This window comes from Hyla sarda, chromosome 3 (genome assembly GCF_029499605.1).
Source record: "Hyla sarda isolate aHylSar1 chromosome 3, aHylSar1.hap1, whole genome shotgun sequence".
NCBI lineage: Eukaryota > Metazoa > Chordata > Amphibia > Anura > Hylidae > Hyla > Hyla sarda.
This window is the reverse complement of record NC_079191.1, coordinates 19,393,452-19,417,755: the sequence shown is the minus strand read 5'-3', so window position 1 is coordinate 19,417,755 and position 24,304 is coordinate 19,393,452. Positions and strand designations below refer to the sequence as shown.

The following is a 24,304-nucleotide window of genomic DNA, read 5'->3' as shown; positions in this document are numbered from 1 at the left end:
TGAGTCATCTGAGTGGATCTGAGTCCTCTGAGTGGATGTGAGTCCTCTGAATGGATGTGAGTCCTCTGAGTGGATGTGAGTCCTCTTAATAGATGTGAGTCCTCTGAATGGATGTGAGTCCTCTGAATGGATGTGAGTCCTCCGAGTGGATGTGAGTCCTCTGAATGGATGTGAGTCTTCTAAATGGATGTGAGTCTTCTGAATGGATGTGTGTCCTCTGAATGTATGTGAGTCCTCTGAATGTATGTGAGTCCTCTGAATAGATGTGAGTCCTCTGAATGGATGTGAGTCTTCTGAATGGAGGCGAGTCTTCTGAATGGATGCGAGTCCTCTGAATGGATGTAAGTCCTCTGAGTGGATATGAGTCGTCTGAGTGGATGTGAGTCGTCTGAGTGGATGTGAGTCCTCTGAGTGGATGTGAGTCCTCTTAATAGAAGTGAGTCCTCTGAATGCATGTGAGTCCTCTGAATGGATGTGAGTCTTCTGAGTGGATGTGAGTCCTTTGAATGGATGTGAGTCTTTTGAGTGGATGTGAGTCCTCTGAATGGATGTGAGTCTTCTGAATGGATGTGAGTCCTCTGAATGGATGTAAGTCTTCTGAATGGATGTGAGTCCTCTGAATGGATGAGAGTCTTCTAAATGGATGTGAGTCTTCTGAATGGATGTGTGTCCTCTGAATGTATGTGAGTCCTCTGAATGTATGTGAGTCCTCTGAATAGATGTGAGTCCTCTGAATGGATGTGAGTCTTCTGAATGGAGGCGAGTCTTCTGAATGGATGCGAGTCCTCTGAATGGATGTAAGTCCTCTGAGTGGATGTGAGTCGTCTGAGTGGATGTGAGTCGTCTGAGTGGATGTGAGTCCTCTGAGTGGATGTGAGTCCTCTTAATAGAAGTGAGTCCTCTGAATGCATGTGAGTCCTCTGAATGGATGTGAGTCTTCTGAGTGGATGTGAGTCCTTTGAATGGATGTGAGTCTTTTGAGTGGATGTGAGTCCTCTGAATGGATGTGAGTCTTCTGAATGGATGTGAGTCCTCTGAATGGATGTAAGTCTTCTGAATGGATGTGAGTCCTCTGAATGAATAAAAGGTTCTCTGAATGGATGTGAGTCCCCTGAATGGATGTGAGTCCTCTGAATAGATGTGAGTCCCCTGAATGGATGTGAGTCCTCTGAGTGGATGTGAGTCCTCAGACTGGATGCCAGTCCTCTGAACGGATGTGAGTCCTCTGAATGGATGTGAGTCTTTTGAATGCATTTGAGTCCTCTAAATGGATGTGAGTCCTCTGAATAGATGCGAGTCCCCTGAAAGGATGTTAGTCCTCTGAGTGTATGCGAGTCCTCTGAACGGATGTGTGTTTTCTGAATGGATGTGAGTCCTCTGAATGCATGTGAGTCTCCTGAATGCATGTGAGTCCTCTGAACGGATGTGTGTTTTCTGAATGGATGTGAGTCCTCTGAATGCATGTGAGTCTCCTGAATGCATGTGAGTCCTCTGAATGGATGTGAGTCCTCTGAGTGGATGTGAGTCCTCTGAATGGATGTGAGCCTTCTGAATGCATGTGAGTCCTCTGAATGAATGTGAGTCTTCTGAATGCATGTGAGTCCTCTGAATGGATGTGAGTCCTCTGAGTAGATGTGAGTCCTCTGAGTGGATGTGAGTCCTCTGAGTGGATGTGAGTCCTCTGAGTTGATGTGAGTCCTCTTAATAGATGTGAGTCCTCTGAATGGATGTGAGTCCTCCGAGTGGATGTGAGTCCTCTGAATGGATGTGAGTCTTCTAAATGGATGTGAGTCTTCTGAATGGATGTGTGTCCTCTGAATGTATGTGAGTCCTCTGAATAGATGTGAGTCCTCTGAATGGATGTGAGTCTTCTGAATGGAGGTGAGTCTTCTGAATGGATGCGAGTCCTCTGAATGGATGTAAGTCCTCTGAGTGGATGTGAGTCGTCTGAGTGGATGTGAGTCATCTGAGTGGATGTGAGTCCTCTGAGTGGATGTGAGTCCTCTTAATAGATGTGAGTCCTCTGAATGGATGTGAGTCCTCTGAATGGATGTGAGTCCTCTGAGTGGATGTGAGTCTTCTGAGTGGATGTGAGTCCTTTGAATGGATGTGAGTCTTTTGAGTGGATGTGAGTCCTCTGAATGGATGTGAGTCTTCTGAATGGATGTGAGTCCTCTGAATGGATGTAAGTCTTCTGAATGGATGTGAGTCCTCTGAATGAATAAAAGGTTCTCTGAATGGATGTGAGTCCCCTGAATGGATGTGAGTCCTCTGAATAGATGTGAGTCCCCTGAATGGATGTGAGTCCTCTGAGTGGATGTGAGTCCTCTGACTGGATGCCAGTCCTCTGAACGGATGTGAGTCTTTTGAATGCATTTGAGTCCTCTAAATGGATGTGAGTCCTCTGAATAGATGCGAATCCCCTGAAAGGATGTTAGTCCTCTGAGTGTATGCGAGTCCTCTGAACGGATGTGTGTTTTCTGAATGGATGTGAGTCCTCTGAATGCATGTGAGTCCTCTGAACGGATGTGTGTTTTCTGAATGGATGTGAGTCCTCTGAATGCATGTGAGTCTCCTGAATGCATGTGAGTCCTCTGAATGGATGTGAGTCCTCTGAGTGGATGTGAGTCCTCTGAGTGGATGTGAGACCTCTGAGTGGATGTGAGTCCTCTGAGTGGATGTGAGTCCTCTGAATGGATGTGAGCCTTCTGAATGCATGTGAGCCCTCTGAATGAATGTGAGTCTTCTGAATGCATGTGAGTCCTCTGAGTGGATGTGAGTCTTCTGAGTGGATGTGAGTCCTCTGAATGGATGTGAGTCTTCTGAATGGATGTGAGTCTTCTGAATGGATGTGAGTCCTCTGAGTGGATGTGAGTGTTCTGGGTGGATGTGAGTCTTCTGAGAAAATGTTAGTCTTCTGAGTGGATGTGAGTCTTCTGAGTGGATGTGAGTCCTCTGAATGGATGTGAGTCTTCTGAATGGATGTGAGTCCTCTGAGTGAATGTGAGTGTTCTGGGTGGATGTGAGTCTTCTGAGAAAATGTTAGTCTTCTGAGTGGATGTGAGTCTTCTGAGTGGATGTGAGTCCTCTGAGTGGATGTGAGTCTACTGACTGGATGTGAGTCTTCTGAATGGATGTGAGTCCTCTGAATGGATGTGAGTCCTCTGAATGGATGTAAGTCCTCTGAGTGGATGTGAGTCCTCTGAATGGATGTGAGTCCTCTGAGTGGATGTGAGTCCTCTGAATGGATGTGAGTCCTCTGAATGGATGTGAGTCTTCTGAATGGATGTGAGTCTTTTGAATGGATGTGAGTCCTCTGAGTGGATGTGAGTCTTCTGAATGCATGTGTGTCCTCTAAATGGATGTGAGTCCTCTGAATGGATGTGTGTCCTCTGAATGGATGTGAGTCCTCTGAATGGATGCGAGTCCTCTGAATGGATATGAGTCTTCTGAATGGATGTGAGTCTTCTGAATGGATGTGAGTCCTCTGAGTTGATGTGAGTCGTCGGAATGGATATGAGTCTTCTGAATGGATGTGAGTCTTCTGAATGGATGTGATCCTCTGAATGGATGTAAGTCCTCTGAGTGGATGTGAGTCATCTGAATGGATGTGAGTCCTCTGAGTGGATGTGAGTCCTCTGAATGCATGTGAGTCCTCTGAGTGGATGTGAGTCCTCTGAATGCATGTGAGTCCTCTGAGTGGATGTGAGTCTTCTGAGTGGATGTGAGTCCTCTGAATGGATGTGAGTCTTCTGAATAGATGTGAGTCCCCTGAATAGATGTGAGTCCTCTGAGTGGAGGTGAGTCCTCTGAACGGATGCGAGTCCTCTGAACGGATGGGAGTCCGCTGAATGTATGTGAGTCCGCTGAATGGATATGAGTCTTCTGAATGGATGTTAGTCTTCTGAATGGATGTGAGTCCTCTGAATGGATGTGAGTCCTCTGAATGGATGTAAGTCCTCTGAGTGGATGTGAGTCATCTGAGCGGATCTGAGTCCTCTGAGTGGATGTGAGTCCTCTGAATGGATGTGAGTCCTCTGAGTGGATGTGAGTCCTCTGAATGGATGTGAGTCCTCTGAGTGGATGTGAGTCTTCTGAATGCATGTGAGTCCTCTAAATGGATGTGAGTCCTCTGAATGGATGTGTGTCCTCTGAATGGATGTGTGTCCTCTGAGTGGATGTGAGTCCTCTGAATGGATGTGAGTCCTCTGAATGGATGTGAGTCCTCTGAATGGATGTAAGTCCTCTGAGTGGATGTGAGTCCTCTGAATGGATGTGAGTCCTCTGAGTGGATGTTAGTCTTCTGAGAAGATGTTAGTCTTCTGAGTGGATGTTTGTGTTCTGAGTGGATGTGAGTCTTCTGAGTGGATGTTTGTGTTCTGAATGGTTGTGAGTCTTCTGAATGCATGTGAGTCTTCTGAATGCATGTGAGTCCTCTGAGTGGATGTGAGTCTTCTGAGTGGATGTGAGTCTTCTGAGTGGATGTGAGTCTTCTGACTAGAGGTGAGTCTTCTGAGTGGATGTGAGTCTACTGAGTGGATGCGAGTCTTCTGAGTGGATGTGAGTCTACTGACTGGATGCGTGTCCTCTGAGTGGATGTGAGTCTTCTGAATGGATGTGAGTCCTCTGAGTGGATGTGAGTGTTCTGGGTGGATGTGAGTCTTCTGAGAAGATGTTAGTCTTCTGAGTGGATGTGAGTCTTCTGAGTGGATGTGAGTCCTCTGAATGATTGTGAGTCTTCTGAATGTATGTGAGTCTTCGGAATGCATGTGAGTCCTCTGAGTGGATGTGAGTCTTCTGAGTGGATGTGAGTCTTCTGACTAGAGGTGAGTCTTCTGAGTGGATGTGAGTCTACTGAGTGGATGTGAGTCTTGAGTGGATGTGAGTCCTCTGAGTGGATGTGAGTCTTCTGAGTGGATGTGAGTCCTCTGAGTGGATGTGAGCCTTCTGAGTGGATGTGAGCCTTCTGAGTGGATGTGAGTCTACTGAGTGGATGTGAGTCTACTGAGTGGATGTGAGTCTTCTGAGTGGATGTGAGTCTTCTGAGTGGATGTGAGTCTTCTGAGTGGATGTGAGTCTTCTGAGTGGATGTTTGTGTTCTGAGTGGATGTGAGTCTTCTGAGTGGATGTGAGTCTTCTGAGTGGATGTGAGTCTTCTGAATGGATGTTTGTGTTCTGAGTGGATGTGAGTCTTCTGAGTGGATGTGAGTCTACTGAGTGGATGTGAGTCTACTGAGTGGATGTGAGTCTTCTGAGTGGATGTGAGTCTTCTGAGTGGATGTGAGTCTTCTGAGTGGATGTGAGTCTTCTGAGTGGATGTGAGTCTTCTGAATGGATGTGAGTCTTCTGAGTGGATGTGAGTCTTCTGAGTGGATGTGAGTCTTCTGAATGGATGTGAGTCTTCTGAGTGGATGTGAGTCTTCTGAGTGGATGTGAGTCTTCTGAGTGGATGGGAGTCTTCTGAGTGGATGGGAGTCTTCTGAGTGGATGGGAGTCTTCTGAGTGGATGGGAGTCTTCTGAGTGGATGGGAGTCTTCTGAGTGGATGTGAGTCTTCTGAGTGGATGTTTGTGTTCTGAGTGGATGTGAGTCTTCTGAGTGGATGTGAGTCTTCTGAGTGGATGTGAGTCTTCTGAGTGCCTATTAATCTTGCAGTTAAGCTTAACAATTACAGACCCACAATGATGGGGGTTTAACTATTTAAATCCTACAATGATGGTTTTTGCAGTCTAGATTGGTCTCTACGTGTCCCCAATAAACCCTATAACCTGAGCTCCTCCAGTGCAACTACAAATCCCAGCAAGCCATATCTTTTCTTGGGTGGACTTCTCATATGCATATGTCCCTGTGCACACCTCTGCTTGCTGTCAGTGAATGAGAACACCCTGTTATCACAGCCTCAGCCCTGCAGGTTCACAGTTCAGCACTGGACTATGAAGGGTAAAGAACCAGTGGTGGGTCACATGACCCCAGGTGGGAGGCCATTTTGAACCCCCCCAAAGTCAGGGGGGGGGAAGTGACGTCACCAAGGGCGGAAACGGAGGGATTTCCCCCCTCCTTACCCTCTCCCCCCCCCTTAGTTTTGGAGAGAAGGAAGATGGCGGCGAAGTCGGACGGCGTGTTGGGGGTCGGCTCCGGTTTCGCCCAGCTGCACAACATGGACGAGGCTGCGGCGGCGGTGGCAGGGGACGGCCGGGGAGGGGACGCGGGCCCCGGGGAGAGCAGCTCCATCCACATCTGTCACTGCTGTAACACGTCGTCCTGTTACTGGGGCTGCCGCTCGGCCTGTCTGCGCTCCCTGCTGCGGGGACGGGGGAAGGTGCAGCAGCCGGAGCAGGAGCCGCCGCCGGCCGCAGCGCAGGGGGACCGGGCCTGGCTGGACTGCCTGTGGATCGTGCTGGCCCTGCTCGTCTTCTTCTGGGACGTGGGCACCGACGTGTGGCTGGCGGCGGACTACTACTCCCAGCGGGACTACGTGTGCTTCTCGCTGACGCTGGGCTTCGTGCTGGTGCCGTCCGTGCTGGTGCAGATCCTCAGCTTCAGGTGGTTCGCCCAGGATTACAGCGCGGGAGGGCTCGGGGCGGTGGAGGGGCTCAGCAGCCGGGGACCCCCCATGATGGGCAACACTCATCATAACCACTACTACCACCGCCATCACTACTACACCACCACCGGGCCCGGGGCCGACGGCTTCTGCCGCCTGTCTGTGTGGATCTGGCAGACTGTCATCCATGTGCTGCAGATGGGGCAAGTCTGGAGGTAAGAGGACGTGCTGCAGGGTCAAGGATCGAGTGCTGACAGGAAGGGGTTAATGTGGGGTCCGAGCGGATTGTATCCTGACAGGAAGGGGTTAATGTGGGGTCCTGTGAGGGGTCCGAGCGGATTGTATCCTGACAGGAAGGGGTTAATGTGGGGTCCGAGCGGATTGTATCCTGACAGGAAGGGGTTAATGTGGGGTCCTGTGAGGGGTCCGAGCGGATTGTATCCTGACAGGAAGGGGTTCATGTGGGGTCCGAGCGGATTGTATCCTGACAGGAAGGGGTTCATGTGGGGTCCTGTGAGGGGTCCGAGCGGATTGTATCCTGACAGGAAGGGGTTAATGTGGGGTCCTGTGAGGGGTCCGAGCGGATTGTATCCTGACAGGAAGGGGTTAATGTGGGGTCCTGTGAGGGGTCCGAGCGGATTGTATCCTGACAGGAAGGGGTTAATGTGGGGTCCTGTGAGGGGTCCGAGCGGATTGTATCCTGACAGGAACGGGTTAATGTGGGATCCTGTGAGGGGTCCGAGCTGATTATATCCTGACTGTAATGGGTTAATGTGGGATCCTCTGAGGGGTCCGAGCTAATTATATCCTGACTGTAATGGGTTAATGTGGGATCCTGTGAGGGGTCCGAGCTAATTATATCCTGACTGTAATGGGTTAATGTGGGATCCTGTGAGGGGTCCGAGCTGATTGTATCCTGAATGTAACGGGTTAATGTGGGATCCTGTGAGGGGTCCAAGCTGATTATATCCTGAATGTAATGGGTTAATGTGGGATCCTCTGAGGGGTCCGAGCTGATTATATCCTGAATGTAACGGGTTAATGTGGAATCCTCTGAGGGGGGCACTGATCTGGTGTTGGGGTGATGGTGCCCCCTACCTGTGGAGTGATTGAATATGGCTGCTCTGTAATGCTGAAAATAATGTACAGATCCTACATGTGGGGGCAAAACTGTGTGTGATGGGTTGTGTAGTATACAGCTGTCCTATATATGATGGGGTTGTGTAGTATACAGCTATCCTATATATGATGGGGTTGTGTAGTATACAGCTGTCCTATATATGATGGGGTTGTGTAGTATACAGCTATCCTATATATGATGGGGTGTGTAGTATACAGCTATCCTATATATGATGGGGTGTAGTATACAGCTATCCTATATATGATGGGGGGGGGTGTAGTATACAGCTATCCTATATATGATGGGGGGGGGGGTGTAGTATACAGATATCCTATATATGATGGGGTTGTGTAGTATACAGCTATCCTATATATGATGGGGGGGGGTGTAGTATACAGCTATCCTATATATGATGGGGGGGGGGTGTAGTATACAGATATCCTATATATGATGGGGTTGTGTAGTATACAGATATCCTATATATGATGGGGGGGGGTGTAGTATACAGCTGTCCTATATATGATGGGGGTGTAGTATACAGCTGTCCTATATATGATGGTGTGTAGTATACAGCTATCCTATATATGATGGGGTTGTGTAGTATACAGATATCCTATATATGATGGGGTTGTGTAGTATACAGCTATCCTATATATGATGGGGTGTAGTATACAGCTATCCTATATATGATGGGGGGGGGTGTAGTATACAGCTATCCTATATATGATGGGGTTGTGTAGTATACAGCTATCCTATATATGATGGGGTTGTGTAGTATACAGATATCCTATATATGATGGGGGGTGTAGTATACAGCTATCCTATATATGATGGGGGGGGTGTAGTATACAGCTATCCTATATATGATGGGGGGTGTAGTATACAGATATCCTATATATGATGGGGGTGTAGTATACAGATATCCTATATATGATGGGGGTGTAGTATACAGCTGTCCTATATATGATGGGGTTGTGTAGTATACAGCTATCCTATATATGATGGGGGGTGTAGTATACAGATATCCTATATATGATGGGGTTGTGTAGTATACAGATATCCTATATATGATGGGGGGGTGTAGTATACAGCTGCCCTATATATGATGGGGTTGTGTAGTATACAGATATCCTATATATGATGGGGTTGTGTAGTATACAGATATCCTATATATGATGGGGGGGTGTAGTATACAGCTGTCCTATATATGATGGGGTTGTGTAGTATACATCTGTCCTATATATGATGGGGTTGTAGTATACAGCTGTCCTATATATGATGGGGGTGTAGTATACAGCTGTCCTATATATGATGGGGTGTAGTATACAGATATCCTATATATGATGGGGTGTAGTATACAGATATCCTATATATGATGGGGTTGTGTAGTATACAGATATCCTATATATGATGGGGTTGTGTAGTATACAGATATCCTATATATGATGGGGTTGTGTAGTATACAGCTGTCCTATATATGATGGGGGTGTAGTATACAGCTGTCCTATATATGATGGGGGTGTAGTATACAGCTGTCCTATATATGATGGGGTTGTGTAGTATACAGCTGTCCTATATATGATGGGGTTGTGTAGTATACAGCTGTCCTATATATGATGGGGTGTAGTATACAGCTGTCCTATATATGATGGGGTGTAGTATACAGCTATCCTATATATGATGGGGTTGTGTAGTATACAGATATCCTATATATGATGGGGGTGTAGTATACAGCTGTCCTATATATGATGGGGTGTAGTATACAGATATCCTATATATGATGGGGTTGTGTAGTATACAGCTATCCTATATATGATGGGGTGTAGTATACAGCTATCCTATATATGATGGGGTGTAGTATACAGCTATCCTATATATGATGGGGGGGGGGGTGTAGTATACAGCTATCCTATATATGATGGGGGGTGTAGTATACAGCTGTCCTATATATGATGGGGGGTGTAGTATACAGCTATCCTATATATGATGGGGGGGGGGGGGTGTAGTATACAGCTGTCCTATATATGATGGGGGGTGTAGTATACAGCTGTCCTATATATGATGGGGTTGTGTAGTATACAGCTATCCTATATATGATGGGGGTGTAGTATACAGCTGTCCTATATATGATGGAGGTGTAGTATACAGCTGTCCTATATATGATGGGGGTGTAGTATACAGCTGTCCTATATATGATGGGGGTGTAGTATACAGCTGTCCTATATATGATGGGGGTGTAGTATACAGCTGTCCTATATATGATGGGGTGTAGTATACAGCTGTCCTATATATGATGGGGTTGTGTAGTATACAGATATCCTATATATGATGGGGTTGTGTAGTATACAGATATCCTATATATGATGGGGTTGTGTAGTATACAGATATCCTATATATGATGGGGGGTGTAGTATACAGCTGTCCTATATATGATGGGGGTGTAGTATACAGCTGTCCTATATATGATGGGGTTGTGTAGTATACAGCTATCCTATATATGATGGGGTGTAGTATACAGCTGTCCTATATATGATGGGGGGGTGTAGTATACAGCTATCCTATATATGATGGGGGGGTGTAGTATACAGCTATCCTATATATGATGGGGTTGTGTAGTATACAGCTATCCTATATATGATGGGGTGTGTAGTATACAGATATCCTATATATGATGGGGTGTAGTATACAGCTGTACTATATATGATGGGGTTGTGTAGTATACAGATATCCTATATATGATGGGGTGTAGTATACAGCTGTCCTATATATGATGGGGTTGTGTAGTATACAGCTATCCTATATATGATGGGGGGGTGTAGTATACAGCTATCCTATATATGATGAGTTGTGTAGTATACAGATATCCTATATATGATGGGGTGTAGTATACAGCTGTCCTATATATGATGGGGTGTAGTATACAGCTATCCTATATATGATGGGGGGTGTAGTATACAGATATCCTATATATGATGGGGTGTAGTATACAGCTGTACTATATATGATGGGGTTGTGTAGTATACAGCTGTCCTATATATGATGGGGTTGTGTAGTATACAGCTATCCTATATATGATGGGGGGGTGTAGTATACAGCTATCCTATATATGATGGGGTTGTGTAGTATACAGATATCCTATATATGATGGGGTGTAGTATACAGCTATCCTATATATGATGGGGGGTGTAGTATACATCTGTCCTATATATGATGGGGTTGTGTAGTATACAGCTGTCCTATATATGATGGGGTGTAGTATACAGCTATCCTATATATGATGGGGTATAGTATACAGCTATCCTATATATGATGGGGTTGTGTAGTATACAGCTATCCTATATATGATGGGGTATAGTATACAGCTATCCTATATATGATGGGGTTGTGTAGTATACAGCTGTCCTATATATGATGGGGGGTGTAGTATACAGCTGTCCTATATATGATGGGGTTGTGTAGTATACAGCTATCCTATATATGATGGGGTGTAGTATACAGCTATCCTATATATGATGGGGTTGTGTAGTATACAGATATCCTATATATGATGGGGTTGTGTAGTATACAGCTATCCTATATATGATGGGGGTGTAGTATACAGCTGTCCTATATATGATGGGGTGTAGTATACAGCTATCCTATATATGATGGGGGTGTAGTATACAGCTATCCTATATATGATGGGGGGGGTGTAGTATACAGCTATCCTATATATGATGGGGGGGTGTAGTATACAGCTATCCTATATATGATGGGGTTGTGTAGTATACAGCTGTCCTATATATGATGGGGTTGTGTAGTATACAGCTATCCTATATATGATGGGGTTGTGTAGTATACAGCTGTCCTATATATGATGGGGGTGTAGTATACAGCTATCCTATATATGATGGGGGGGTGTAGTATACAGCTATCCTATATATGATGGGGGGGGTGTAGTATACAGCTATCCTATATATGATGGGGGTGTAGTATACAGCTGTCCTATATATGATGGGGGGGTGTAGTATACAGATATCCTATATATGATGGGGGGGTGTAGTATACAGCTATCCTATATATGATGGGGTTGTGTAGTATACAGATATCCTATATATGATGGGGTGTAGTATACAGCTGTCCTATATATGATGGGGGGGGTGTAGTATACAGCTATCCTATATATGATGGGGGTGTAGTATACAGCTGTCCTATATATGATGGGGGGGTGTAGTATACAGATATCCTATATATGATGGGGTTGTGTAGTATACAGCTATCCTATATATGATGGGGTTGTGTAGTATACAGCTATCCTATATATGATGGGGTTGTGTAGTATACAGCTGTCCTATATATGATGGGGTGTAGTATACAGATATCCTATATATGATGGGGTTGTGTAGTATACAGATATCCTATATATGATGGGGTTGTGTAGTATACAGATATCCTATATATGATGGGGTTGTGTAGTATACAGATATCCTATATATGATGGGGTTGTGTAGTATACAGCTATCCTATATATGATGGGGGGGGGGTGTAGTATACAGATATCCTATATATGATGGGGTTGTGTAGTATACAGATATCCTATATATGATGGGGGGGTGTAGTATACAGCTGTCCTATATATGATGGGGTTGTGTAGTATACAGCTGTCCTATATATGATGGGGTTGTGTAGTATACAGCTGTCCTATATATGATGGGGTTGTGTAGTATACAGATATCCTATATATGATGGGGTTGTGTAGTATACAGATATCCTATATATGATGGGGTTGTGTAGTATACAGATATCCTATATATGATGGGGTTGTGTAGTATACAGCTGTCCTATATATGATGGGGTGTAGTATACAGCTATCCTATATATGATGGGGTGTAGTATACAGATATCCTATATATGATGGGGTTGTGTAGTATACAGCTATCCTATATATGATGGGGTTGTGTAGTATACAGATATCCTATATATGATGGGGGGTGTAGTATACAGCTGTCCTATATATGATGGGGTTGTGTAGTATACAGATATCCTATACAGTTATGGCTGTAAATGTTGCCCCCCCCCCCGACATTTTTCTATAAAATGAAGTATTTCTCACAGAAAAGGATTGCAGTAACACATGTTTTGCTATACACATGTTTATTCCCTTTGTGTGTATTGGAACTAAACCAAAAAAAGGAGGAAAAAAAGAGCAAATTGGACATAATGTCACCAAATTCCAAAAATGGTCTGGACAAAATTATTGGCCCCTTAACTTAATATTTGGTTGCACACCCTTTGGAAACAATAACTGAAATCAGTGTCTTCCTATAACCATCAATAAGCTTCTTACACCTCTCAGCCGGAATGTTGGACCACTCTTCCTATAACCATCAATAAGCTTCTTACACCTCTCAGCCGGAATGTTGGACCACTCTTCCTATAACCATCAATAAGCTTCTTACACCTCTCAGCCGGAATGTTGGACCACTCTTCCTTTACAAACTGCTCCAGGTCTCTCTTATTGGAAGGCGCCTTTTCCCAACAGTAATTATAAGATCTCTCCACAGGTGATCAATGGGATTTAGATCTGGACTCATTTCTGACACTTCAGAACTCTCCAGCGCTTTGTTGTCGTCCATTTCTGGGGCTTTTTGACGTATGTTTGGGGTCATTGTCCTGCTGGAAGACCCAAGATCTCGAACACAAACCCAGCTTTCTGACACTGGGCTGTACAGTGCGACCCAAACTCCAGGACAGCTTGAATATCTTTGGAACTTGTTTGGGGCTGCTTATCCACCATCCGGACTATCCTGCATTGACACCTTTCATCAGTTTTTCTCTTCCGTCCACGTCCAGGGAGATTATCTACAGTGCCATGGGTTGTAAACTTCTTGCTATTGTTGCGCACTGTGGACAAAGACAAATCTAGATCTCTGGAGATAGACTTGTAACCTTGAGATTGTTGATATTTTTCCACAATTTTGGTTCTCAAGTCCTCAGACAGTTCTCTTCTCCTCTTTCTGTTGTCCATGCTTAGTGTGGCACACACAGACACACAATGCAAAGGCTAAGTGAACTTCTCTCCTTTTTATCTGCTGTCAGCTGTGATTTTTATATTGCCCACACCTGTTACTTGCCCCAGGTGAATATAAAGGAGCATCACATGCTTGAAACAATCTTATTTTTCCACAATTTTGAAAGGGGCCAATAATTTTGTCCAGACCATGTTTGGAGTTTGGTGACATTATGTACAATTTGCTTTTTTCCTAGATTTTGTTCCATTAATCATCCAGGAGCTTTGGCCTCTCTGTGTATAACCATAGATCTGTCTACTACACCCAGATCCCTGGACCCATCATCCAGGGGAGGTGCGGGGGAACCCGGAGGGGAGAGGTGCGGGGGAACCCGGAGGGGAGAGGTGCGGGGGAACCCGGAGGGGAGAGGTGTGGGGGAACCCGGAGGGGAGAGGTGCGGGGGGACACCGGAGGGGAGAGGTGCGGGGGAACCCGGAGGGGAGAGGTGCGGGGGGGGGGGGGGGTGGAACCCGGAGGGGAGAGGTGCGGGGGGGGGGGGGGGGGGCGAACCCGGAGGGGAGAGGTGCGGGGGGGGGGGGGGGTAGAACCCGGAGGGGAGAGGTGCGAACCCGGAGGGGAGAGGTGCGGGGGGGGGGGGGGGGGGGGTAGAACCCGGAGGGGAGCGGTGCGGCCGGGGGGGGGGCTTTTTAGAACCCGGAGGGGAGAGGTGCGGGGGGGGGTAGAACCCGGAGGGGAGAGGTGCGGGGGGGGGGGGGGGGTAGAACCCGGAGGGGAGAGGTGCGGGGGGGGGGGGAACCCGGAGGGGAGAGGTGCGGGGGGGGGGGGGAACCCGGAGGGGAGAGGTGCGGGGGGGGGGGGAACCCGGAGGGGAGAGGTGCGGGGGGGGGGGGGAACCCGGAGGGGAGAGGTGCGGGGGGGGGACCCGGAGTAGCGAGTGGGGATGTGATGGGGATTGGTGCAGTGTCAGGAGCGGAGATGCTTGTCAGGCAGGTCAGGTATTGTGTGGGCGCTGAGAGCTGTCCCGGTGCTGAACCGCAGTCTGTGCTGAACAGGGAGCTGTCCTTATACCGAGGTGCTGAACAGGGAGCTGTCCTTATACCGAGGTGCTGAACAAGGAGCTGTCCTTATACCGAGGTGCTGAACAGGGAGCTGTCCTTATACCGAGGTGCTGAACAGGGAGCTGTCCTTATACCGAGGTGCTGAACTATAGACAGGGAGCCGTCCCTATACCGAGGTGCTGAACTATATACTATAGACAGGGAGCCGTCCTTATACCGAGGTGCTGAACTATATACTATAGACAGGGAGCCGCCTATACAGAGGTGCTGAACTATATACTATAGACAGGGAGCCGTCCCTATACAGAGGTGCTGAACTATATACTATAGACAGGGAGCCGTCCCTATACCGAGGTGCTGAACTATATACTATAGACAGGGAGCCGTCCCTATACCGAGGTGCTGAACTATATACTATAGACAGGGAGCCGTCCCTATACCGAGGTGCTGAACTATATACTATAGACAGGGAGCCGTCCCTATACCGAGGTGCCGAACTATATACTATAGACAGGGAGCCGTCCCTATACTGAGGTGCTGAACTATATACTATAGACAGGGAGCCGTCCCTATACAGAGGTGCTGAACTATATACTATAGACAGGGAGCCGTCCCTATACAGAGGTGCTGAACTATATACTATAGACAGGGAGCCGTCCCTATACCGAGGTGCTGAACTATATACTATAGACAGGGAGCCGTCCCTATACAGAGGTGCTGAACTATATACTATAGACAGGGAGCCGTCCCTATACTGAGGTGCTGAACTATACATTATATATAGGAGGTATATGCTATAGTGCAGTGGTCTTCAACCTGCGGACCTCCAGATGTTGCAAAACTACAACTCCCAGCATGCCCGGACAGCCAACGGCTATAGGACACCAATTGCGTTCGCTGCCCCCCTGGCGTGTTCTGAGTGGGCCGGCCATAACACTGGGCTCCCCTCCTCGGTGCCATGCCCCTCCCCTCAGACCCTGTAGTAGACCTGACACCTTCTCTTGTACGGCTCTTGATTCGGAGTCCCTCCTGTCCATATAATGTCTTGGTGCGGACTCCTCCCCCCCCCCCCCCCGGCTCATCCTCTGATATAAGGCACCTTGCTCAGGCTGCAGAATGTCATTCAGTCTCCAGCACTTGGCTGCCGGAAGGGGAATCGTTGGTAGGTTGGCCGGCGGTGTATTCTCCCTGGTGCCGGGGATTGTGGGATTCCAGAATGGCCTCTAATCTCCTCTCACTTTCCCCCATAAACACCCGCAGCCGTGTCGGATTTCTCCTGGCGCTTCATGGTGCGCGCGCCTACAGCTGGGCACGGTGCTCGGGTGAGGGGGGGGAGCTGCTGCGGCGGCGGCTCATGACTCCTCCGCTCCCCCCCCCTCCATCCCCGATCCCTCTCTGAGGTTTTTTTTTTACAGATTCCCTTCTATGTGCGGAGGGAATACAGATGCACGGTCTCCTCAGCGGGTCACGCTTCACCTTTCGTCAGATGATTCTACGCTGTAGGATTCGTCATGTCTCCTAAAACGTCTCTATAATGTACTGCAGGGACTCTATACGGGACTCTCTCCGGTCCTAATAGTGAGGAATATTCTGTATTCATGGAGTCACCAGAGTGATACCGCACAACTTTTTTAAGGATAGTTTTTTATCGATGTCCGTGGAGGTTCTCCTGAGCTTTGATTATTTGGCAATGCTTGTGTGTTTTTGCGATGCTGGGACGCGGAGCTGAACTGTAGCGGATTTGTGGATTGTCAGGACACCTGTCTTTTTCTTTATTTATATACTATGGAAGGGATCTCAAGCATCTGACTCCTCCATAGTTACCTTCTGGTTCCTGCTTGGCTCTAACACTATTGCTTTCTATATTAAAGGGGTCCTCTACCATCTGACTCCTCCATAGTTTCTTAGACTTTATTACTTTCTATATTAAAGGGGTCCTCTACCATCTGACTCCTCCATAGTTTCTAATACTTTATTACTTTCTATATTAAAGGGGTCCTCTACCATCTGACTCCTCCATAGTTTCCTGGTGCATGTGTCTCCTTTTCCGCTAGCATTCTTGTTCCCCCATAGCTTTATTGCTTCCTATATTATAAAGGGGTCCTCTACCATCTAACTCCTCCATAGTTTCTTATACTTTATTGTTTTCTATATTAAAGGGGTCCTCTACCATCTAACTCCTCCATAGTTTCTAATACTTTGCTTCCTATATTATAAAGGGGTCCTCTACCATCTAACTCCTCCATAGTTTCTAATACTTTATTGCTTCCTATATTATAAAGGGGTCCTCTACCATCTAACTCCTCCATAGTTTCTAATACTTTATTGCTTCCTATATTATAAAGGGGTCCTCTACCGTCTGACTTTTCCATAGTTTCCTGGGTAGCTTCTATTCCCTGTATTCTTCTGGCCCCTCCATAGCTTTAACGCTTTGTTTTCTATATTAAAGGGGTCCTCTACCATCTGACTCCTCCATAGTTTCCTGGTGCATGTGTCTCCTGTTCCGCTAGCATTCTTGTTCCCCCATAGCTTTATTGCTTCCTATATTATAAAGGGGTCCTCTACCATTTGACTCCTCCATAGTTTCTTATACTTTATTGCTTTCTATAATAAAGGGGTCCTCTACCATCTGACTCCTCCATAGTTTCCTGGTGCATGTGTCTCCTTTTCCGCTAGCATTCTTGTTCCCCCATAGCTTTATTGCTTCCTATATTATAAAGGGGTCCTCTACCATCTAACTCCTCCATAGTTTCTTATACTTTATTGCTTTCTATATTAAAGGGGTCCTCTACCATCTAACTACTCCATAGTTTCTAATACTTTGCTTCCTATATTATAAAGGGGTCCTCTACCATTTGACTCCTCCATAGTTTGTAATACTTTATTGCTTTCTATATTAAAGGGGTCCTCTACCATCTAACTACTCCATAGTTTCTAATACTTTGCTTTCTATATTAAAGGGGTCCTCTACCATCTGACTCCTCCATAGTTTGTAATACTTTTATTGCTTTCTTTATTAAAGGGGTCCTCTACCATCTGACTCCTCCGTAGTTTCCTGATGTATGTGCCTTCTGGTTTCTCCATAGCTTTAGAGCAGTGGTCTCAAACTGTGGCCCTCCAGATGTTGCAAAACTTCAACTCCCAGCATGCCCGGACAGCCAACGGCTGTCCGGGCATGCAGGGATTTGAAGTTTTGCGACATCTGGAGGGCCACAGTTTGAGACCACTGCTCTAAAGCTTTATTGCTTTCTATATTAAAGGGGTTCTCTATCATCGGGCTCCTTCATAGTTCCCTTCTTCATGTCACTTCTGTTCCTCTCGCCTTCTGGGTTTTCCTCAGCTCTATTGCTTTCTATATTATAAAGGGGTTCTCTAGGAGTTGTAGTTCGCAACAGCTGGAGGGCCGCAGTTTGGTGTCCGCAGTTTGGCGTCTCTTGCTCCGGAGGACCTGTCCTGTCCTGCATTACACAGACGACCAATTGAGTTTAATGGTAATGGTGGAATGATGTGTAATACCTTAAATGACCTGAGAGGGGGCTACCGAGAATTAGAGTCTTGGAGATCTGCAGAATTTGTGATCTAATTTTTATTTTAAGTAGAGAACCCCTTTATAAAATAGAAAGCAATACAGATTTAGAGCCAATGAGGAACGTGAAGGATAGAGGAACAGAAGCCACATGCATCTTTATACTACTGAAAAGTCAGATGGTAGAGCAGGGCTTGACAAATCCCAGGCGCCAGGTTGCAACAGTGACTAAGAATTTCATGGTGGCGCCCGGGTTATTGTCCATCCTTTAAAAAATTAAATATAAAAAACAGCATGGGAACAGAGGTAAGTAAAACACATGAGGGGACATTAGTAACTGGCACACGGGGGGATACGAAGGGGCACTGATGAATGCGACACACACACAGGGGAGGGATGAAGGGATGTAAGGAGATGAGGGGACAGTAATGACTGTGACACGGGGAGATGGGGGTCTGTAATGACTGTGACACAGGGGGCTGATGGGGACAGTGATGACTGGGACACAGGTGGAGATAAGGGGACAGTAATGGCTGTGACACCTGGAGGGGATATGAGGGGATAGTAATGAATGCAACACACAGGGGGGAGGTGAAGGGATGTGATTGAAACATGAGGTGAGAGGACATTAATGACTGTGACACAGGTGGAGAAAAGGGGACAATATTGACTGTGACACATAGAGGGGGATGAGGAGACCGTAATGAATGCAACTCACTGGGGGGGTAGATGAAGGGATTTGAATGACTGAAACATGAGGAGATAAGGGGACAGTAATGACTGACACACAGGGGGGAGATGAAGAGACAGTAATGAATGTGACACACGGGAAGATGAAGGGATGTGAATGACTGAAACATGAGGGGACAGTAATGACTGTGACACATAGTGGGGAGATGGGGGGGACAGTAATGAATGCGACACACGGGGGAGATGAAGGGGTGTGAATGACTGAAACATGAGGGGACAGTAATCAATGTGACACACGGGAAGATGAAGGGATGTGAATAACTGAAACCTGAGATGAGGGGACAGTAATGACTGACACATAGTGGGGAGATGGGGGGGACAGTAATGACTGTGATAGATACAGGTGGAGATGAGAGGACAATAATGAATGCAACACACGGGGGGGGGGGAGATGAAGGGGTGTGAATGACTGAAACATGAGGATATGAGGGGAAAGTAATGACTGTGACACAGGTGAAGATGAGGGGACAATAATGACTGTGACACACCGTAGGTACAGATAGTACAGCCTCCCTGTCTCTCCCTGTAAATACTGTAGTTACAGATAGTACTGCCTCCCTGTCTCCCCCTGTAAATACTGTAGGTACAGATAGTACTGCCTCCCTGTCTCTTCCTGTAAATACTGTAGGTACAGATAGTACTGCCTCCCTGTCTCCCCCTGTAAATACTGTAGGTACAGATAGTACTGCCTCCCTGTCTCTTCCTGTAAATACTGTAGGTACAGATAGTACTGCCTCCCTGTCTCTTCCTGTAAATACTGTAGGTACAGATAGTACTGCCTCTCTCTCTTCCTGTAAATACTGTAGGTACAGATAGTACAGCCTCCCTCTCTCTCTTCCTGTAAATACTGTAGGTACAGATAGTACAGCCTCCCTGTCTCTTCCTGTAAATACTGTAGGTACAGATAGTACAGCCTCCCTGTCTCTTCCTGTAAATACTGTAGGTACAGATAGTACAGCCTCCCTGTCTCTTACTGTAAATACTGTAGGTACAGATAGTACTGCCTCCCTGTCTCTTACTGTAAATACTGTAGGTACAGGTAGTACAGCCTCCCTGTCTTACTGTAAATACTGTAGGTACAGATAGTACTGCCTCTCTCTTCCTGTAGGTACAGATAGTACAGCCTCCCTGTCACTTCAAATACTGTAGGTACAGATAGTACAGCCTCCCTGTCTTACTGTAAATACTGTAGGTACAGATAGTACAGCCTCCCTGTCTTACTGTAAATACTGTAGGTACAGATAGTACAGCCTCCCTGTCTTACTGTAAATACTGTAGGTACAGATAGTACTGCCTCCCTGTCTCTTACTGTAAATGCTGTAGGTACAGATAGTACTGCCATCCCTTCTCTTCCTGTAAGGCCCTAGGTACAGATAGTACTGCCATCTTTTCTCTTCATGTACATGCTGTAGATACAGAACTACATCCCAGTAAAGTCTTTGGGTATGGAACGCGTAGACACAGATAGTTGCTTTTTCATTCAACGGAGAACGATGAAAGAGAAGACAGAGAGGAAAACATCTCCACTGGGCTCACAAATACAACCTTATTATTTCATAAAGGGATTCCCGTTGTATGTGAGCGCAGGAGCTTGTATATGGCGGTATACCTTTCATGTGTCAGAATGATTGGGGAGGGGGCTGGAGTTGTTCGGTAATGATGACCTTTTATACCGCCATGTACTGTCCTCTCCTGCTGCAGACTCTTTTATTGCCCTTACATGCGGCATTTCTCTATAATCTGGGACTTATAATTACTTTGCGGCCATTGAATAGGACGGTTTCTTTGAATAGAACTCTTCCTAGAGAGCAGCTGTGTGTCATGTCTACCAGCGGAAGAAGAGAAATACCGCCTGATATAATGCCATGGATTAAATTACAGGAGCACGCTGGGAAGAATAGGCTTTATAATTGAGAAGGGACACTTACAGGAAGCCTCCCGACTAAGTACAAGTCTAGTGCGCTCCCCTTGGGTCATTCTCTCCAGCCAGCAGGCCAGATCATCCATCCGCTGTAGTCAGGACAGGGCCGTCCTAACACATTGGTGTCTATAGGCATACATATATGCACATAAGGCAGTGTTTTCCAATCAGGGTGCCTCCAGCTGTTGTGAAACTCCAACTCCCAGCATGCTCGGACAGCCTTCGGCTGTCCGAGCATGCTGGGAGTTGTAGTTTCGCAACAGCTGGAGGTGCCCTGGTTGGGAAACACTGACATAAGGGATTAAGCACATGATTAGTTGTATTTGCTTTCATATAAACCCAAATAATGTTGCTTAGGGCCGCAACCAACGATTATTTGTAAAACTGATTAGTTGGTTCCATTTAGTAAGATAAAAAAAAAAAGGGGATTAGGGGACGAGGAAAGGGTTAACGGGAGGAAGAGGGGACCGCATTGTGGAGAGTTAACGGGGGAAAAGTGAGGAGGCGGCACATAAAGGTTTAACAGAGGCTGAGAGCGAAGGGGCAGCAACTGAAGGGTTAACAGGAGGGAAAAGACTGGGCAGCACCTGAAGGGTTAACAGGAAAGAAAATAGAGGGGACAGCAGCACCTGAAGAGTTAACGGGAAGGAAAAGAGGGGGCAGCACCTGAAGGGTTAACAGGAAAGAAAAGAGAGGCAGCACCTGAAGGGTTAACAGGAAAGAAGAGAGGGCAGCACCTGAAGGGTTAACCAGAAGGAAAAGAAGAGGGGGCAGCACCTGAAGGGTTAACAGGAAAGAAAAGAGAGGCAGCACCTGAAGGGTTAACAGGAAGGAAAAGAGAGGGGGCTGCACCTGAAGGGTTAACAGGAAAGAAAAGAGAGGCAGCACCTGAAGGGTTAACAGGAAGGAAAAGAGAGGGGGCTGCACCTGAAGGGTTAACAGGAAAGAAAAGAGAGGGGGCTGCACTTGAAGGGTTAACATGAAAGAAAAGAGAGGGGCAGCACCTGAAGGGTTAACCTATGAACCTCGCTGTAGGGGAGGAGGAGCAGTTCACAGACCTTAGTGATGGCCGTCCTCCTGCACCAGGAAGATCTGTCCCTGCACAGGATGGAGAGCGGAGCTTCTGGTCGGACAGGGGGGGCTCCCGGGATGTCCGGACCGGAGGCTTCTTGTCACTGGAGGTGCCGAGGACAAGGGAGATGGGCCGCAGATAGTGTAGAACAGAAACATCTTCAAAAGGCACCGGAGGGTAAGGGGAGACTGAGGGGGACATTTAGGGGCCCCCCTAACGACAGGTCACACCCCCTAACAACCGATTATTCAATAATGGAAATTACGACAATGATTTCCACTATCGATTTTTATCGATAATTTTGATTCATCTTTGCAGCCTCAGTGTTGCTTATTTTATATTTTTATATTATTTTGTTATTTTTATTTGGTTGTACACTGCATCAGTCTCGCCCTAAAAATTGTATAAATACACTCAGTAAATGTAATTGCTGTAGGTACAGATAATACTACCTTCCTGTTTCTTCCTGTAAATGCTGTAGGTAATGGTATATATATACTGCCTTCCTGTATATGCTGTAGGTACAGCTAGTACTGCCTTCCCTTTTCTTCTTGTAAATGCTGTAGGTACTGATAATACTGCCTTCCTGTTTCTTCCTGTATATGCTGTAGGTACAGATAGTACTGCCTTCCTGTTTCTTCCTGTATATGCTGTTGGTACTGATAGTACTGCCTTCCTGTTTCTTCCTGTAAATACTGTGGGTAATGATAGTACTGCCTTCCTGTTTCTTCCTGTATATGCTGTAGGTAATGATAGTACTGCCTTCCTGTTTCTTCCTGTATATGCTGTAGGTAATGATAGTACTGCCTTCTGTTTCTTCCTGTATATGCTGTAGGTAATGATAGTACTGCCTTCCTGTTTCTTCCTGTATATGCTGTAGGTAATGATAGTACTGCCTTCCTGTTTCTTCCTGTATATGCTGTAGGTAATGATAGTACTGCCTTCCTGTTTCTTCCTGTATATGCTGTAGTTACAGATAGTACTGCCTTCCTGTTTCTTCCTGTATATGCTGTAGGTACAGCTAGTACTGCCTTCCCTTTTCTTCTTGTATATGCTGTAGGTACAGCTAGTACTGCCTTCCTGTTTCTTCCTGTAAATGCTGTAGGTATAGATAATACTGTCTTCCTGTTTCTTCCTGTAAATACTGTAGGTAATGATAGTACTGCCTTCTGTTTCTTCCTGTAAATACTGTAGGTAATGATAGTACTGCTTTCCTGTTTCTTCCTGTATATGCTGTAGGTACTGATAGTACTGCCTTCCTGTTTCTTCCTGTAAATACTGTAGGTAATGATAGTACTGCCTTCCTGTTTCTTCCTGTAAATACTGTAGGTAATGGTAGTACTGCCTTCCTGTTTCTTCCTGTATATGCTGTAGGTACTGATAGTACTGCCTTCCTGTTTCTTCCTGTAAATACTGTAGGTACTGATAGTACTGCCTTCCTGTTTCTTCCTGTAAATACTGTAGGTACTGATAATACTGCCTTCTGTTTCTTCTTGTAAATACTGTAGGTACTGATAGTACTGCCTTCCTGTTTCTTCCTGTATATGCTGTAGGTACAACTAGTACTGCCTTCCCTTTTCTTCTTGTAAATGCTGTAGGTACTGATAGTACTGCCTTCCTGTTTCTTCCTGTAAATACTGTAGGTACTGATAGTACTGCCTTCTGTTTCTTCCTGTAAATGCTGTAGGTAATGGTATAGATAGTACTGCCTTCCTGAACATGCTGTAGATATAGATAGTACTGCCTTCCTGAACATGCTGTAGGTATAGATAGTACTGCCTACCTGTTTCTTTCTTCAAATGCTGTAGTTACAGATAGTACTGTCTTTCTGTTTCTTCCTGTACATGCTGTAGGTACAGATAGTACTGTCTTCCTGTTTCTTCCTGTACATGCTGTAGGTAAAGATAGTACTGCCTTTCTGTGTCTTCCTGTAAATGCCGTAGGTACAGATAGTACTGCCTTTCTATGTCTTCCTGTAAATGCCGTAGGTACAGATAGTACTGCCTTTCTGTGTCTTCCTGTAAATGCCGTAGGTACAGATAGTACTGCCTTTCTGTTTCTTCCTGTAAATGCTGTAGGCTAGGATAATACCACCTTCCTGTAAATGCTGTAGGTACAGACAGTACTGCTTCACTATCTTTTACTGTAAATTCTGTAGGTACAGATAGTACTGCCTTCCAGTTTCTTCCTGTAAATGATGTAGGTACAGATAGTACTGCCTTCTTGTCTTTTACTGTAAATACTGTAGGTACAGATAGTACTGCCTTCCTGTTTCTTCCTGTAAGTGCTGTAGGTATAGATAG

General features: G+C 46.1%; 1 protein-coding gene across 1 annotated transcript in view; it reads left to right on the top strand.

The window, feature by feature from the left end:
- The first annotated feature begins 6,096 nt into the window (after nucleotides 1-6,096).
- The window catches only part of XKR6 (XK related 6), a 269,421-nt gene continuing 251,213 nt past the window's right edge, over nucleotides 6,097-24,304 (top strand). The window contains exon 1 of the mRNA XM_056563836.1: nucleotides 6,097-6,758. Coding sequence (XP_056419811.1) covers nucleotides 6,097-6,758 — 662 coding nt within the window. The remainder of the gene's footprint in view (nucleotides 6,759-24,304) is intronic.